Source organism: Paroedura picta, chromosome 4 (assembly GCF_049243985.1).
Source record: "Paroedura picta isolate Pp20150507F chromosome 4, Ppicta_v3.0, whole genome shotgun sequence".
Lineage (NCBI taxonomy): Eukaryota > Metazoa > Chordata > Lepidosauria > Squamata > Gekkonidae > Paroedura > Paroedura picta.
This window is the reverse complement of record NC_135372.1, coordinates 7,958,871-7,977,866: the sequence shown is the minus strand read 5'-3', so window position 1 is coordinate 7,977,866 and position 18,996 is coordinate 7,958,871. Positions and strand designations below refer to the sequence as shown.

At 48.7% G+C, this 18,996-nt stretch overlaps 1 protein-coding gene across 3 annotated transcripts in view; it reads left to right on the top strand.

The window, feature by feature from the left end:
* Positions 1-16,970, top strand: part of ATCAY (ATCAY kinesin light chain interacting caytaxin) — a 45,745-nt gene extending 28,775 nt beyond the window's left edge. For 2 of the 3 annotated variants that reach the window (XM_077331671.1, XM_077331673.1), the window contains 7 exons: positions 957-1,088; positions 3,902-3,988; positions 5,490-5,588; positions 7,476-7,511; positions 7,651-7,686; positions 11,590-11,625; positions 14,737-16,970. In XM_077331671.1, the coding sequence (XP_077187786.1) occupies positions 957-1,088; positions 3,902-3,988; positions 5,490-5,588; positions 7,476-7,511; positions 7,651-7,686; positions 11,590-11,625; positions 14,737-14,746 (436 nt within the window). In that variant the 3' untranslated portion in view covers positions 14,747-16,970. The remainder of the gene's footprint in view (positions 1-956; positions 1,089-3,901; positions 3,989-5,489; positions 5,589-7,475; positions 7,512-7,650; positions 7,687-11,589; positions 11,626-14,736) is intronic. The other variant, XM_077331672.1, reaches the window with a different exon arrangement.
* Positions 16,971-18,996: the final 2,026 nt, after the last annotated feature.

Genomic DNA, 18,996 nt, shown 5'->3' with positions numbered 1-18,996 from the left:
GAGTCTGAAACTCAACAAAACCTGGTGACCAGCCCTAAAAAGCACTAGAATAAAAACACCTCTGTCATGAACTGGGCAGAGCTAGAAAAGTCCTCCAACCATCCGAGATCCCCAGGTGAAATCCAAAGGCTTTCTTGAGTAGGCCATACAAAAGACTGAAAGCAGCCAAGAAGCATTGAGCAAACTTCTTGGCAGAGACAATGGACATAGGCGCATCGGTTACATTTATAGGGCCCATACCATAGGGGAGGGGGGCATAGGAATTATGGTGGGAGAGCAAGGGATGAACAACATTCTCAGGCCAGGCCAGATGGTGCACCTTTGATCTACTTTGTAACAACTCTGTTTCGTCTCTACATTCTACAAGGCTGTTTTGGACGGAAGGGATAAGAGTGCCCCACTGGGAACCTCAGGGGGATGCAAAGGGAGGTTTGGGCAATATATAGAAGGCAGGAGAGGCCTGAAGGTTTTATGGCCACAGGTTCAGAGTGCATGTGAAATACCAGCAAGCTGGGTTCAAAGGACATTAGGAATACCGGAATGCCAGGCAATCCGGGGGCATGACAACCTCCCAAGGGTTCATCAGATAAGACAGGCAAGCCCTTAATTAATGGACTTTCTAATGAACTCCAGAGAGGCACAGGAACAGCACTTCCTAGTTCTATCCCACCCTCTGGGGGACTTCCAGATAAGACATGAATATGATGCATAACCCCTCATCTGCACCCCAAGAAGGAAACAAAATGCCTAGCAACTCTTCACACTTTCTACACTTTGGCACAGAGGGATTCCCATCTTGCCATGTCCTACCTCTGAAGAGGCCAGCCACAATTACGGGCGAAACTTCAGGGACTAAAACTACCAGTCCCCAGCCACACAACCCAGGATAGAGTGTTTTCTTTTTTGCAGTCAAATCCCTCACCGTAATATCTGCTTTCTGACTTTTCAACCCAAAGGTACGTGATCAGTAGCCTGGAGCTCCTGGTGGCCGAGGACTACATGATCGTGTACTTGAACGGCGCTACGCCTCGCCGAAGAATGCCTGGGATTGGCTGGCTGAAGAAATGCTACCAGATGATTGACAGGAGGTGAGCGTTCAGTTAACCCAGTAACTCCTGAGCCCCGCCTGTCGCTTCCACTCAAGCTCAGTCCGGACAAGACTGCGGTGCTGTTGGTCAGTGGAGAAGCTGCTGAGGGACTACAGAGCCAGCCTGTCCTGGAGGGGGCTGCACCCCCCCCCCCCGAAGGAGCAGGTTCACAGCTGAGAGGCTTTACTAGATCCTGGCCTACAGTGGGAGGGGAAGTGCATGTCTCCAGCCGGTCTCATGGCACCGTTTGTCAACTCTGACCAATCACCAGTCCTGGTTGCTCCTTCTAAAGCATGTAGTCCATGGACTACAGTTCCTTTAGCCCCTGCCAGCATTCACTCATGGGAATTGTAGTCCATGAACATCTGGAGGGCCGCAGTTTGACTACCCTGCTCTTCCCGCAGCACTCCCTGCTCGCATCCCGGTTCGGTTACTACAAGGCCTCTCGACCTGGGTATAACTCTGAGGACAGACTGGAAAGTTCAAGCTGACCACCAAGCTGTTGTCAGGGGTTGGTTACAGGGATTCTATTGCCCTGTCATTCAAAGAGATGGTTCTTCCCTCTAGGCCAGGCTTTCTCAACTAGAGCGTCATGAAACCCTGGGGTTTCTTGACAGCCCTGGAAGGGTTTCCCAAATGGGTGGGAGTTAATTGATTGTAATATGTTTTTTTTTAATTTTTAATGTATTTATTGGGGGATACGATCATATATGGTCATGTTGACCCCGTCCCAAAATGGCCAATGCAGGGCCTGGAGGGAGTAGGAAGGGGAGGGGACCCAGGTAGGTGTGTCCACAGCTCTGCTTCACAACCACATTCTGCACAATTACGCCACTTCTGGGGTTTCTCGGAGCCTGATGTTTCAGGGGTTTCTCAATGTTAAATAAGTTGGGAAAGGCTGCTTTAGTCCCTAACCACCTTGGGCTCAGGTCATTACAGGCCATCTCCTACGGTACGATCCAGCACATCAGTTAATATTCCCCCTTCAGTCCCTGCCCCCATCCTGGTCCAGTTGGTGTCCTGATCCAGTTGGAGGTCCCTCACTTCCGGGACGCACCTGGCTCCCCCCAATTCCCCTGCCCCCCCAAAAACCCTACCCAAATGCAGAAGAAAGTTGCAACATGCTGATATCACCCAGAAGTTATGTTTGCACATGGGGGGGGGCTCTGGTTTGGGGGTAAAACTCTATGGTTTGAAGCAAATTCTACCATAGCATTTTGCTCAAAAGCAAGAATGTGTGTTGTTGTTGTTGTCCCCCCCCCCACATCCCCCCAATGTCTCTGATTTGTCAGTGTCACTTCCAGGCGATGTCACCACATAGGGGAGCTCCCAGAAATCGGAGCTCCCCTTTAAAGATGAGGCAAGTGGTATTGAGAGATAGAAGTTGTACCTCACCCCTAGATCTCCTTCTCCCTTGACAGCCAGTTTGGTGTAGTGGTTAGGAGTGCAGACTTCTAATCTGGAATGCCAGGTTCAATTCTGCGCTTCCCCACATGCAGCCAGGTGGGTGACCTTGGGCTCGCCACGGCACTGATAGAGCTGTTCTGACCGAGCAGTGATATCAGGGCTCTCTCAGCCTCACCCACCTCACAGGGTGTCTGTTGTGGGGACAGGAAAGGGAAGGCGACTGCAAGCCACTTTGAGCCTCCTTCAGGTAGAGAAAAGCGGCATATAAGAACCAACTCTTCTTCTTTTTCTTCTTCTTCTTGGTATAGTGGTTAAGAGCAGCAGCCTCTAGTCAGGGGAACTGGGTTTGAATTCTCACTTCTCCTCCGCATGCAGCCAGCTGGGTGACCTTGGGCCAGTCCAAGTTCCCTCGGAGCTCTCTCAGCCCCACCTACCTTTCAGGGTGTCTGCTTTGGGAAGAGGAAGGAAAGGCAATTGATTGTAAACTTCTCTAAGACTAGGGTTGGGCATACCAACCAGAAGCAGCTGCTTCTGCGTTGGATCAGGCCCGATCCAGCGACAGATCGGTTCAGGGCAGTCCAAGCCACCCCCCACCGCCCACTGGGAAAGCTGGAGCTGGAACAGCCTGCTTTGGAGCGGTGGTCATGGCAGGACTTACCTGCAGCAGACCCAGCTGCCCCATTGCAGCTGTCCCGCCCTGCCCCAATGCGCTGGCGCAGTGCGCTACCGATGCACTTCCCTGGTGCAGATATCTCACCTCGCCCTGCCCTGCCACGGTGCACTGGAGCAGGGCACACCTAGCCGGCACGCCGCTTTTCTACTTTGTCACCTCAGCCAAAGTGCCTCGTCCGCAACAGCTGAGGTCAAGCAGTCTGGGGCAGCCTCGGCTGAAGCAGTCCAGATTGGGACTGCTGTGCACAACCCTATTTGAGATTTCTTCAGGTAGTAAAAAGTAGGGCACATACCCCCCTGGATCCCTTCACCTACTTCCTATTTCTTTTTAGGCCCTTCCTATTTCTTTTTAGCGAATGCTGGCAGGGGCTCCTGGGAATTGTAGTCCATGGACATCTGGAGGGCCGCAGTTTGACTATCCCTGCCCTAGGACAAAGCACATCTCTTTCTGATCTAAGCTATTAGGCACCAGGCCAAAACACATCTTTTAAGCCACATTTAGTTATCTAACCAGCTTCTGGCTTGTTGTTAGTGACTTGTTTTATGGTTGTTGTGTTGTTTTAATTGCAAACGGTCCCAAGCAGGGTTCGGAAGAAGCAGAATAGGAATATCCTAACTAAACACAGAAATAAAACCCAGAGGCAGGAAACCCATGAAACCTAAGGCTACCGGCAACTTTGTTTCCCCAACCTGCTTGCTCTAACTCTGCCTCACCCTCATTTTTGTGTGTGCAGATTACGGAAGAACCTGAAAGCCCTGATAATCGTTCACCCCTCTTGGTTCATTCGGACCGTGCTGGCGATTTCAAGGCCGTTTATCAGGTAAAGGACAAAAGCTCAGGGAGGGCCCGTTTCCCAGCACAACTGTACATTTCAACTGCACATTACACCATCCGCCACAGGACCAGCTTATCCATGTAGCACATTGTAGGTTCAATGGGCCCCACGCTTCCAGGACCCCCACACAGTGCCTCCCCCACATGGAACAGGGTCATATCCTTTCGCCCCCCCCCCTTTCCCTCTTTAAGGACACTTGGAGTGACACCCCTTTCCGTTGTGGAGGTGTTTGCCCCCAATCTGGCTCTTCCCACCGCAATTGTACTCTTCTAGGGCAGGGGTAGTCAAACTGCGGCCCTCCAGATGTCCATGGACTACAATTCCCAGGAGCCCCCTGCCAGCATTCGCTGGCAGGGGCTCCTGGGAATTGTAGTTCATGGACATCTGGAGGGCCGCAGTTTGACTACCCCTGTTCTAAGGTAAAGGTAAAGGTATCCCCTGTGCAAGCACCGAGTCATGTCTGACCCTTGGGGTGACGCCCTCTAGCGTTTTCATGGCAGACTCAATACGGGGTGGTTTGCCAGTGCCTTCCCCAGTCGTTACCGTGTACCCCCCCAGCAGCAAGCTGGGTACTCATTTTACCAACCTTGGAAGGATGGAAGGCTGAGTCAACCTTGAGCCGGCTGCTGGGATCGAACTCCCAACCTCATGAGCAAAGCTTTCAGGCGGCTGCCTTACCACTCTGCGCCACAAGAGGCTCTTAATTGTAGGGCCCTAGAATTAGAACAATTCCTTACACTGGTTCTGGTGCTATGGGGCCCTCCAATCCTCCCAAACTCCTGATCCACGGGTCCAAGCCGTGAACACAAATTCAGGCACTTAAAAATGTCTCGCAATGCAATCAGGCTGCAAGATGAGTGGTTTCCACCCGGCTCCTTTTCAAGGGCTGACAGAGCCATGGGGACTGTTTCCACACAGGGGGGAGACACAATGCCTTGTCCCCATGCATTGTGCCCTCACGGCATTTTTAATGGCAGAGTTCCGTTTTACGGGAACTGTAACATCCAGCTTGGCTGTCAGTCTCCACAAAAACAGTTTAATCTCCAGCACACATTTTTTTCCAAGTGGGTCAGAATTCGTTGCGCTATTGAAATGAACTGAGGACTTGTGATTTTGAGGATTAAGAAAAATAATTAGATTTGTGGAGTTGAGGATTAAGGAGTTTTAGATAATGGGAAAGAAATATATTTTAATTTTTTTTCCAGTTTCAGAGTAAGTATCATCTTAGATCAAGTATCAAGGTGATAATTGTACACCTCTTTGTTGTCAAGAAACTTGGAAATGTCATGGGTATGGTTTAATTTTTTTTCCTTTTATTTTTGTCTGAATTTTTATCTTTCATTTAAAAATAAACATTAAGAATAATGAGTCAGAATTAATCATACCATCCTCTGAAGGTCAGTCTCACGATCCTAGAGGGAGTTTAAAAGCAAAAATCAACGATCGTCAATTTAACTGTGTGGATTCTCTCTGTCCGTCTCCCTAGTGTGAAGTTCATCAGTAAGATCCAGTACGTTCACACGCTGGAAGAATTAGAACAACTTATCCCAATGGAGCATGTCCAGATCCCAGTTTGCATCCTACAGTAAGCACTGCAAATTCAGGTTTCTGACCGTTTCACGGCATTCCTTAGCCCATTTCTTTCTCCTCTTTGTCCCCTTCCCCCCACCCCCCAATCATCTCTCCCCATGGACTGCTTCATTGTAGGAATAAAGATAGGCTTCGTTTCGCTGTGGGGAAAGGAAAAGGGTCATGTAGTTTTAAAAAGTCAAGAGGAACCACATTAATTTAAAAGACATTTTAGAAATCGCTGAGTCCAGCCAACAAACAGAATCAGTCTCTCCATCAGGTAGCCGTCTGACAGAGGGGCTGATTCTGGGAAGGCTCAAGGGGGTGGCCGGTGACAGTGGATGAGCGATTGGGATGGGAGTGTCCTGCACAGTGCAGGGGGTTGGACTAGATGATCCAGGAGGTACCTTCCAACTCTATTCTATTGTATTCTATTATTCTATTCTATTATTCTAATTCAAAAGAAATTCTGTCTAAACATCCGGAAGAAGTTCCTGACAGTCAGAACGGTTTCTCAGTGGAACAGGCTTCCTTGGGAGGTGGTGGTTTCTCCATCTTTGGAAAGGTTTAAACAGAGGCTGGAGAGCCATCTGATGGAGAGGCTGATTCTATGGAGATTCAAGGGGGTGGCAGGTGACAGTGGATGAGTGAGAGGGTTGTGAGTGTCCTGCATAGTGCAGGGGGCTGGACTAGATGACCCAGGATGTTCCTTCCAACTCTAGGATTCTATGATTCTCCAATGCAAATAGAAACAAAGTGCTACCAGGGAGTCCCTTGCCAGTTGGGGTATTTGTCTGGAGCTGACCGTATGGCGTCCTCAGCTCAGTGCTTGCAGACTTCAGAGGTGTTTGAAAAACACTGCCTTCAGACCATATTCATTTGCAGGGCCTGACCAGTGGTGCAGTCATGTTATAAATGGGCCAGCAACCTATTAACTAATGCAGGTGTGGCCAAGCTGTGGCTTTCCAGATGTCCATGGACTACAATGACCATGAGCCCCTGCCAGCAGGGGCTCATGGTCACTGTAGTCCATGGGCATCTGGAGAGCCACAACTTAGCTACCTCTGATAATGGAAGCTGTCCTCAATCCATCACTTAACAGATGCACTGCTTCTGCATTATTAAAACGATCAAACACAGTAAATATAAATTCTGCCGTTGCAGGGATGTTACCTTATTTCTGCTTTCCTCCAGCAAATGCTCAGGGCACTTGCCTGCAAAAGCACACAAAGAGTTTCTGCAGGGGGGATCTGGACCTCTTTTGCATGAGGCAGCGCATTTGAAGCTGGCTTGTGAACCCCGTTCACCTATTCCTCTCCCCCTTCACCTTCTGATTCAACAAGGGTGTTCTTAAACCTGCTGTATGTTCAGAAGCACCACGAAAAAAAGGACGGTTCAAAATGAGTACAACAACAGAAAAAAGAACCTATCCTAGGCCACAATAAACAGTTTCACAATGAATGCAACTAAACGGGTCTAATCTCTTCTTTTTATTTGAACAACCAAAACGGCCTCTAGATTATAACCGTTTTCAAGTAAGTTTTCATCAGTGGTTGTTTTTTGTTTGCTCATGAAGTCCTTCAATAGGATCAATTCTTCTTGGCAGGATTTAAATAATATATATGTGGCCTTTGGCTCACAGGTACGGGGCAGTCTAGTCAAAAGGGAATGAGGAAGCCTTTGGAAATTTTTTAACAGAGGCTGAAGAGCCATCTGACAGAGAGGCTGATTCTGTGAAGGTTCAAGGGGGTGGCAGGTGACAGTGGATGAGCAAGAGGGTTGGGAGTGTCTTGCATAGTACAGGGGGTTGGACTAGATGAACCAGGAGGTCCCTTCCAACTCTATGATTCTATGTGCAATTGTGGGATTGAATGGTTAAAGTAATTCTTTTTCTTTGCTTTAGGTTTGAGGAAGAGAGAAACAGAGCCAGAAAAGAAAGGTGGGGAGTCCCTTAATACGACTGGGAAAACCCTGTGTCCTTCCCACAATTTTTTTTTTTGGGGGGGGGGTATTATTGTTCTTTACCATGTACCCATTTGGGGAAGCAGTAAATTTGAAATTGCAGTTTATCTTTGCAGGGCAGAAGAGAAACAGGACATGGCTGAGAGAGAGAGGTAAGCACTTAATTTTGTTCTCCAAGAATACCAGTCCAACAGAGTCGACCTTAGTCTGTTTCCCTAACCTTGAAATAATTGATATTTTGTGATAAGTAGTCACGGCAGCAAATTGGGCCTCGTATCATGGAGGACAAGACCACCCACAGTTATAAGGTGTGGTGGCTAAATGGAACCCCCATGTTCAGAGGCAATTTACCTCTGAATATGTTACCGAGGAGCTACCAGAGGAGGTGCTTTGGCCTCCGGGTCCTGCTGGTGAATCTCCCAAGGGGCTTCTGTAGCTGGCCAATATGGGAAACAGGATGCTGGACCGGATGACCTTCTAGTCTGAATCCAACAAGGCTCTTCATGAATGGTTACGTGTTGCTTAAAAGTTGTAGGTCATGGAATCCTCTCTGCTGAGAACTGTGTATCTCTGGCCCCAGCTGTGCATTCTGGGCATGTTTTTGATCTCTGAGAATACCAGTCTCTCTTGGACCCCAGACTGAAAACTTCAGTCATTTCCTTGCCATTGCCTAGAAAAATGTACCGTTTTGGCCAGATGCCTCCAAAGCCCTGTAGCAGGGGTAGTCAAACTGCGGCCCTCCAGATGTCCATGGACTACAATTCCCATGAGCCCCCTGCCAGCGAATGCTGGCAGGGGTCTCATGGGAATTGTAGTCCATGGACATCTGGAGGGCCGCAGTTTGACTACCCCTGCCCTGTAGATTATCCCTTGAACAGAGGTTCAGATCAGATAACATTATTGCTTCAGCACAGCCATAGCAATCAACACAAAAATAAGGAAAGTTCAATAATATTAATATGAAATTACAATGTCAATGCAAACTATCACATAGACAAGTGGTTCTCAACCTATCTGACGGCGCGACCCCCTTTGGGCCGGTGAGGCCATTGCCGCGCCACAGCCATGTCATGGTGGTGGCAGTGACCCAAAGGGGGTCATAGGATTGCGCACTCCGGCGTGCTGGGGGTCATGGAAGCCCAAGGTGGCCAGCACTGTGGCCCGGAAGGGAGGGTAGGCACCGGTGTGCCAGCCGGCCTTCGCACACAGGTGAAGAACCCTGTGCCTGCCTGCGGGTGCAGGCTGGCACACTACTGGTGCCATTCCCCCCCCCCCCATTCCATGGTGCTGGCTGCCTAGCGCTTCATAGAATCATAGAATCATAGAGTTGGAAGGGGCCATACAGGCCATCTAGTCCAACCCCCTGCTCAACGCAGGATCAGCCCTAAGCATCCTAAAGCATCCAAGAAAAGTGTGTATCCAACCTTTGCTTGAAGACTGCCAGTGAGGGGGCGCTCACCACCTCCTTAGGCAGCCTATTCCTCTGCTGAACTACTCTGACTGTGAAAAACTTTTTCCTGATATCTAGCCTATATCGTTGTACTTGAAGTTTAAACCCATTACTGCGTGTCCTCTCCTCTGCAGCCAGCAGAAACAGCATCCTGCCCTCCTCCAAGTGACAACCTTTCAAATACTTAAAGAGGGCTATCATGTCCCCTCTCAACCTCCTTTTCTCCAGGCTGAACATTCCCAAGTCCCTCAACCTATCTTCATAGGGCTTGGTCCCTTGGCCCCAGATCATCTTCGTCGCTCTTCTCTGTACCCTTTCAATTTTATCTACGTCCTTCTTGAAGTGAGGCCTCCAGAACTGCACACAGTACTCCAGGTGTGGTCTGACTAGTGCCGTATACAATGGGACTATGACATCTTGTGATTTTGATGTGATGCCCCTGTTGATGCAGCCCAAAATGGCATTTGCCTTTTTTACCGCTGCATCACACTGCCTGCTCATGTTTAGTTTACAATCCACAAGTACCCCAAGGTCTCGTTCACACACAGTGTTACCTAGAGGCGTATCCCCCATCCAGTAGGCATGCTTTTCATTTTTCTGACCCAGATGCAGAACTTTACACTTATCTTTATTAAATTGCATCTTGTTCTCATTTGCCCATTTGATCACCAGAGTAGCCAGAGCGCGCTGGAGCACACAACCCTCATGCCATTAGGAAGGTGGTGGCGCGGCAGTGGCCTCGGCGACTCCTGGGAAAACGGTTGATCGATCCCCCAAAGGGGTCACAACCCCCATGTTAAGAACCACTGACATAAACTGATCAATAAAATAATAGTGCAAATTAACTTTTTTTTTAAAGTATAGTGTAGTGTAGTAGTTAAGAGTGATGGCCTGTAATCTGGAGAACTGGTTTTGGTTCCCTGCTCTTCCACATATAGCCAGTTGGGTGACCTTGAGTTAGTCACAGTTGTCTTAGGGCTATTCCCACAGAGCAGGTCTCTCGGAGCTCTCTCAGTCCCACCTACTTCACAGGAAGTCTTTTGTGGGAAGAGGCAGGGAAAGGTGTTTGTAAGCCGCTTTGGGACTCCTTTGGGTAGGGAAAGTGGGGTATAAAAAAACAGCTCTTCTTCTAAATCCATAGAAACTGTACTAACATACAATCATGGAGATTACCAACCGTCTTTACTGGCTAAAATAGGATTATTTGAAGAATATTCAAGGGGTTTTGATCATATATAGTTGATAAAAGCTTAATTAAACAAAGATTATTAAACATGACAAGTAGATCATGGGTTACTTAATACTATGAGTTCAGCCACTTTATGGTGTAGTCACGCAGAGGTGGGCAAACTGTGGCCCTCCAGATGTTCATGGACTACAATTCCCATGAGCCCCTGCCAGAAAATCTTGGCAGGGGCTCATGGGAATTGTAGTCCATGGACATCTGGAGGACCACAGGTTGACTACCCCTAAGAGTGGCAGCTTCTGATCTGGAGAACTGGGTTTGATTCCCTACTGATTTGATTCAGCTGGGTGACCTTGGGCCATTCAGCATTCTCCGGACTCTCTCAGCCCCACCTACCTCACTGGGTGTCCGTTGTGGGGAGAGGAGGAGAAAGGCGTTTGTAATCCACTTTGAGTCTCCTTCGGGTCGTGAAAAGTGGGATATGAAAACCAACTCTTCTTATATAAACCACTTATATATTTCCCTAACAATTCATTTGTGCACTCATGCCCCTTGTGTTGGGAGTCCCAAACTTTTTTGAGCCTGCGGGCTCATTTGCAATGCTGACCCGGCATGGCGGTTGCAGCAACATGAGAGTCAGAGCCAGCCACAAAATTATTATCATGGCTTGTTCAGTAACGCCGATCTGATCCTTGTGGTGTGGCAGCAGCTGCTGCCAAAACAATGTTTTAAAACAGGGGTAGTCAAACTGCGGCCCTCCAGATGTCCATGGACTACGATTCCCAGGGGCTCCTGGGAATTGTAGTCCATGGACATCTGGAGGGCCGCAGTTTGACTACCCCTGTTTTAAAACATCTGCACAGCCAGTCAGATCTCTGATTGCAGCTTTGCTGGGCAAAGCTTACTTGGCCCCATCCACTTCCTACAAACATGTGGTGGGATCCAGAAAAGGCCTCAGCAAACTCAGTGGCACCCATGGGGCTGGGAGCCCCTGCTAGTGGCTAGCCCCAGTAGAGATCCTTCAGATCTTTACTGACGACTACATGGATCCTTTCCGTACTTGTACAGAACGAAAAGAGCCTCTTGTGGCGCAGAGTGGTAAGGCAGCAGTCTGAAAGCTCTGCCCATGAGGCTGGGAGTTCGATCCCAGCAGCCGGCTCAAGGTTGACTCCGCCTTCCATCCTTCCGAGGTCGGTAAAATGAGTACCCAGCTTGCTGGGGGGTAAACGGTCATGACTGGGGAAGGCACTGGCAAACCACCCCGTATTGAGTCTGCCATGAAAACGCTAGAGGGCGTCACCCCAAGGGTCAGACATGACCCGGTGCTTGCACAGGGGATACCTTTACCTTTACCTTTACAGAACGAACACACCAATGCATGTCGCAAAAGTTATTTACTATTGTGTCTGTGTTCCCAAGCAGGCCTGTGCTGCCAGCGGAGGATCAGGAAACAAGGTCTGGTTTGCTCTCTCTCTGAATCCATTTAGCATTTGTTAAGAGTGACCAAATTTCAGGGGCAGGGGTAGGGTGGGGAGTAGAACCCTTGGTCATCTTCGTGGATTCTGTGCAGCCACCCATGGGTCTGTATCTTCCGCAGGCCGGCCACCGAGAAAGAGCTGGCAAGCTATATCAGTTCCTAGACGCTCCCAGGTGTACTCACCGTTAGCACACTCTCCTCAGTTCTCTTTTGCTGCCCAGTAGAGAGGATGCCAATGAGCCTCTTGTGGCGCAGAGTGGTAAGGCAACCATCTGAAAGCTCTGCCCATGAGGCTGGGGGTTCAATCCCAGCAGCCGGCTCAGCCTTCCATCCTTCCGAGGTCGGTAAAATGAGTACCCAGCTTGCTGGGGGGTAAACGGTAATGACTGGGGAAGGCACTGGCAAACCACCCCATATTGAGTCTGCCATGAAAACGCTGGAGGGCGTCACCCCAAGGGTCAGACATGACTTGGTGCTTGCACAGGGGATACCTTTACCGTTACCGTTACCGTTACCGTTACCTTTACCTTTACCTTTACCTTTACCTTTACCTTTACCTTTAGAGAGGATGCCTCAGTTTATTCTGAGTAGACCAGTGTTAAGAGCATAAGGACCTTCTATGTGATCTGCGCTCCCTCCTCCCGCTCCTGTACTAGATTTCTGGGGGTTTAGTGGGTTGCAGACCACCATGATTTTAAAGAAGTTTTTAGGAGTCCGTTATTGTATATGGATGGATGTCTGGAATTGCTTTAATAGGGTGATAATGGGGCTTTTAACACGGACATTTGTAACTCGCCAGTTACAGAAGTGGCGGGCAATAAGTCTAAACCAGGGGTAGTCAACCTGTGGTCCTCCAGATGTCCATGGACTACAATTCCCATGAGCCCCTGCCAGCAAACACTGGCAGGGGCTCATGGGAATTGTAGTCCATGGACATCTGGAGGACCACAGGTTGACTACCCCTGGTCTAAACGATAGATAGATAGATAGATAGATAGATAGATAGATAGATAGATAGATAGATAGATAGATAGATAGATAGATAGATAGATAGATGGATGGATGGATGGATGGATGGATGGATGGATGGATGGATGGATGGATGGATGGATGGATGGATGGATGGATGGATGGATGGATGGATGGATGGAAGGGTGGTTGGATGGATGGATGGATGGATGGATGGATGGATGGATGGATTGATTGATGGATGGATGGATGGATGGATGGATGGATGGATGGATGGATGGATGGATGGATGGATGGATGGATGGATGGATGGATGGATGGATGGAAGGGTGGTTGGATGGATGGATGGATGGATGGATGGATGGATGGATGGATGGATTGATTGATAGATAGATGGATGGATGGATGGATGGATGGATGGATGGATGGATGGATGGATGGATGGATGGAAGGGTGGTTGGATGGATGGATGGATGGATGGATGGATGGATGGATGGATGGATGGATTGATTGATAGATGGATGGATGGATGGATGGATGGATGGATGGATGGATGGATGGATGGATGGATGGATGCTTCTCTGGATCTCTCAGAGCATTTTTGTTATCTGCTGTATTTGCCACAGAGTCTGGAGACCGCTCTTCTCCAGCCATTTTCAGTCCTGGCTCGCTTTGAAGTCCCCCCGCTTGGCTCCCTGCCAACCAGAAGGGCGAAATCCCCCCTGGATCAGCAGCTATCCGGAGAGTCTTCTCTCCCTCCCTCTCACAGCAACATACAGCAGACTTTGTAATCTAAGAGGGATGATTTTCCTCTTCCTCACAGGAACAAAAAAAATTGCAAAAAGCCAAAAACCAAAACACACACACACACACATACAGGCAGCTCTCTTCTGATCCTGGTGCTTCAGTCTGGCACACAATTCTCTGTTCCTACTTTGTCTCTTTCCTGCACACTGTTCCTCAGGAGTTGCTCAGTGGATTTTAAACCTTAGCAGTCTTGATCTTACCTGCCCTCAACCAAAGACCTCAACCAGAAGAGCTCCCTTCTGCAGACCCCGTGGAACTGTGGAACCCCCGTCAGGGCCCTCCGCTCTGCGGGTAGCTCAGTTCACTCATTTGGGGCCAGGACCAAAAAGGCCCTGGCTCTGGACTAGGCCCGGCGAACTTCCTTCAGGTTAGGCAGTTTCTAGAAATAGTTATATAGCTTGCTAGCTCTTCCTCTGTGGCAGGCCTGTGGAAGACGCAGACCCATGTGTGACGGCACAGAAGACCAGTTGATGAACAGCAGTTACAGGTAAGTGCAACCTTGTTTTCCATTCCAAATGTGTAAATGACCAGTTCCTCATATGCCTTTGTCTAAACTAGGATGAATGCCAGTTTGAGGCAAATGACATGGGATACCTCTCTTGGATTTAATCAAATGCTGGTAACAAATGAACTGGGGAAAGCCATCTCAACAAAGGGAAGGTTTCTCCTAGCTAATGTTAGCCAAGATCCTTTTAGCTAGGAATTAAACCTCCATGTCAGGCATTTTCATCCAGGGTTTTATGAAACCCTGGGGTTTTCTTAATGTCCCTGGAAGGGTTTCCCGAATGGGTGAGAGTTAATTATGTATGTATGTATGTATGTATGTATGTATGTATGTATGTATGTATGTATGTATGTATGTATGTATGTATAACATTTATCAGGTATGACCATATATGGTCATGTCAACCTGCCCCGACTTCCCAAAATGGCCAATGCTGGGCCTGGAGGGGCAGGAAGAGGAGGGGCCCCAGGTGGGCGTGTCCACAACTATGCTTCCCAGCTGTATTCTTCATGATTGCACAACTTCTGTGGTTTTTTGAAGCCTGAAGAATGTTTCAGGGCTTTCTCAACTGTAAAAAAAAGTTGTGAAAATCTGCTCTATTTATAAATCAGAGACTCTATTGTTAAGCTCTGTTGTGTACCTCCCCTGTCCACATTTGCAAGACGGCAATCATAAATACTTTGGGTCCTCTCACAAGGTTGCTGGAATCTTTACCTGCAACAATGCCTATGACTTTAATCCTTTTGTTAAATTACAGGTCTGCAGCCTTCAAGTGATAAATATTTCTCTCTCCCTCTCTCCTTTCCAGCATGTCATGAATAAAGGGACAGGGTCTAAAGGTGGGCTCGGCATGGTTTATCCTCCACTGTAAAAATGACCTTCCCGATGTTAAGAGTTCACCACTATCTCATTCTCAAGACGATCCAGGAAAGCCTGCCTCCCCCATCTCAAAGACATGCCAAAGGGAAGAACAAGAAAGAGTCTGCAAAGGAAAGAACAAGAAAGAGGTTTGAAGACATTCCGTTGCGAAACAGAGAGATAAACAGCACTTTCCATGAAACTCTTCTGAGATTTTGTGGTGCAGAGGCATATACGCTTCAGTATATTACAGCACCTAGCCCAGAACTAAGAAAAGGAAGCGGAGCTCTCTCTTTTTTTAATGCAAAGCTCTTCCTTTATTTGCTGCAGGCCAGCACCATGAACTTGGGCTTGCAAATGTTCTTACGCATGGCATTATAATGGAGACTGTTGCCCTATGCATTGAGTGGAGTGGAAACCGTACCGTATTCGCCCTGTCTCTTCGACCCATCGGAAGCATCTGTTGGCTTTTGTCTTCTTTCCAAATAAGCTTCCTTGGGCCATCTTATCAACTCAGCTCACGCTGCAGCCTCATGACTGAAAACAAACTTCTTGGCCATGGCTGTTTCTTTAAGGAAGGTGTCTGCAGTGCATAAAGGTAAAGGTATCCCCTGTGCAAGCACCGGGTCATGTCTGACCCTTGAGGTGACGCCCTCCAGCGTTTTCATGGCAGACTCAATACGGAGTGGTTTGCCAGTGCCTTCCCCAGTCATTACCGTCTGCAGTGCATAAGGAAGAGAAAGGATCTTGGGCACATGTTCCAGAAACTTTCCAACTCTTCCTTTCATACAACAATAAGGATGTGAAGGTACTCAGGAGAGGAGATTCACGTGGCTTCTGTTGTTTTCATTAGACTGGACAATCATCTCGATTTATACCTTCCCCGCCACCACCCCAAGCTGAAAAACCTAGGGGTTTGTAAGAGACCCCCACCCCATTCTCCTTTGGTGTATGGAGCGAAGGAGGAAATGATTCATGCCCCCAAAGGGCAGAGAGTCAGCTCGGCAGGCACAAATGCCATTCATGCCAACGCAAAGCAAAAAACCCACAAACCAGCTTTTACTCCCTTCAAAACAACCTGTGCCACTAAGAAGTCACCTGGCCACCTTGGCGATTAAATTTGGGCCTTGGATCAGTTCCACAAGGGGGCAGTCCCGGCGTGAGACAGCCCATGTTGAGTCCTCCAGAAAAGACTTTCTCGGTCACCAGAGAGGGCTTCCTGTCCTTTCCACCGCTGTAGAGCTGGGAATGCACAGCTGGCTGGCTTATTTGTCTCAGCCTCTGACCCAGGGAGCTGTAGGTGAAAAGCCAGCAGGGGTATGTCTTCCACTACAGCTTGACGCAAACCACTGCAGTAGCCACAGAAGAATTAAAAATAATCTCCAGGACTCTCTGCTTTTTGTCACAGAAACATTCTGATGTTTGCGACTCCAAAGGGCATCCATAATCAAGGTGTTTGGAAAGATCATGCACTGAATCGAGACGGTTGCAGAGACGATTTTAAAACCTGTTTTTCAGAACACAGGAAGCTTCCTTGTATCGAGTGGGACCGCCGACTAATGAAGGCCAGGGCTATATTATGACATCAAAGCCCCTGGGAAGGGACCAGCTGTATCCAGCACCGCTAGCCTTTAACTGGAAGTGCCATGGATAGAGCGGAGGACCTTATCCATGTAAACAGCATGCACTCTTTGACAGAGTTTTGGGGAACAAAGAAACTGAAAAGAATGAACATGGAAACCAGCGAATTCACAACATGGACGTTAGGCAGATCTGTACAGGAGTGAGGGATTTGCCCCTTTTCCTCTGGATATTCATGGGATCACAATGGTCATGTTCCTCCATTCTGCTTTTGCTTGCTTCTCTGCAGAGGTTAATTTACTATGCATTTTGCTTTCGATGAATAAAATAACAAGGTCATCTGCGGACTGGAAAGAACCCCCATTGGAACGTTTGGCTAAAGAGAGGAGAAGGAAGGTTTGGGAACGATGGGAGCCAATGAGCCACAGCTGGAAACGGCTCGACATATTCTTAAGCCAGCATATCTAGAAAAGCTCCAAGGATATTGGCTGGGATGCCCCATCAAACAGCTTTCATTTCTGCGTTGCTAGGAACACAAAACATTTCATGTTCTTCTATCTTTAAACATTTCATTCATATCTTTAAACATTTCATATCTTTAAACATTTCATGTTCTTCTATCCTGCGGAGCAGTATAAATAAAGCCATGAGGGCTAAAGGGGAGGAGAAAGAGGCGGGCTGATTCCATGATAAAAACTCAGAGGGGCCAATCAGGAGCCACTTTGCGGCTCCTGACTGGCCCCTCCGAGTGTCATTCCAGAGCCAAGTGGTCAATAGGGAGCCGCACACAGTACGGCTCCCCATTGGCTACTTGGCCGGTCCTCGGCTGTGCCGTCCGGGGAGTTGCCAGGGAACGAGCCTTCGCCGCCGGTGAGTCACCCGGGGGAACACGCTTCACTGGCAGGAAAGGAGCAGGCAGCCCTGCTACTTTCCCACTGGCCGGCCAGCCACCTGCAATGGGGGTGGTGGCGGCTAGGAAAGCAGGGACGCCGGGTCAAAGACGCGGTGGCCCTGCTCTTTTCCCGCACCCCAGGCATGGGCCATGGGCGGGAAGGCCAGGGGCGTGAGGGAACGGGAGGCCCCGGGAAGCCCTCGCCCCGCGAAGGCTTCGCCAGGGGATGGGCCCTAGCGCCCATTTTATTTTAAAATAACATGGGCTTTATATCTAGTAGTAAAAATAATAGTAGATTAAACAGTAAACAAATATAATTACTGTGGGTTGTAACCTGCTGCTCTGCTCAGCTAAAGAGTCACCATCCCCGGGCTTGGTGTTTTCCAAGAATTTCAGTTTGTCCCCAGGTGATTGACATGGGAGAGATGGCAGCTTTAGAGTGTGGACTCTGTGTCCTCCTAGCCCCACTGAGACCTCCCACGGCTGCCTAAGTTATACCTTCCGCAGGCACCACACCCACATCTCCAGGATTTCCTAGGCCAAAGTGGGCATCCCTGTTATAGGGTGCCAGTGTCCAGGTGGAGTGCAATGAAGGATACAGCAGCCCTGGAAACTGTTCAGCATCCAATAGAGGAAAGCCTGAGCGGAAAAGCAATCGACATAAAATTGTAATAACTAAATAAACAAGGATTCTTTTCCAATCCAGCCAGGTAGGGCCTGAAAATCTCCTGGAATCCACACTGGTCTCCAGGATAAAGAGATCAGTTCTCCGGGAGAAAATGGAAGCGCTGGTGAGTGGCCTCCATGGCGTTCTAACCTGCTGATTCCCCTCCCCTCTCCAAACCTGCCCCCCCAGGCTCCAGCCCCAATTCTTCAGGAATTACCAACCTGGAGATGGCAACCCTACTCATGCAGAAGAGTTTCCTGCTGGGTGAAATTTTCTTGCATCAAAGAGTGGCACCACTATTAGCCGAAGGGAATGACGGGATACAGCGTCGTTCACCACCAGATAGCACTTTTGAGGTTGGTTTGTTTATGTCAGGGGTTGGAAAACTGTGGCCCTCCATGGACTACAATTCCCTTGAGCCCCTGCCAGTGAGTCTAACAGACCACTGTTAGGTGTTATGCCAAATGTGTCTGATCCAGCAGGACTCATGTCCCTACATCCTTCAGCATCCTGCCCCGCCCAGCCTAGCCCTGCCCCACTACAGCCAGTCCTCATTCTGTGGACCAGATTTAAAGCGCATAAATTCTTCCTTATTCTACAGTTAAGGATCGAGTTCCCAATTCTGGTGTGCTTCCTTTCCCTTGGAAGAGCTGGCTCAGGCCTTACAGACTGCACAAAACCCTGAATCTGTACAATGGCACACCAGGACACTATAGATGCGGGGAGGAAGGAGAAAAGGATGACTCAGGTGGGCTGACGAGACATGCACGTCTTTGAGCGGAAAATTAGTGAATGAGGTTAACGGACACCTCTGATGGTAAATGAACAGGTACAGTAACATTTGCCATGGGGAGGGGGGTGGGAATGCGAAGGAAAGAGACATGATTTAGGATGCTTAGGGCTGATCCTGCGTTGAGCAGGGGGTTGGACTAGATGGCCTCTATGGCCCCTTCCAACTCTTATGATTCTACGATTCTATGTCAAGGGCCAAAAATGCAAAACAAAAACAGGAGACAATCACAGCCACAAAAAAAAAGCCAGTTCCTTAATGTAGAAAAAAGACAGCTGGT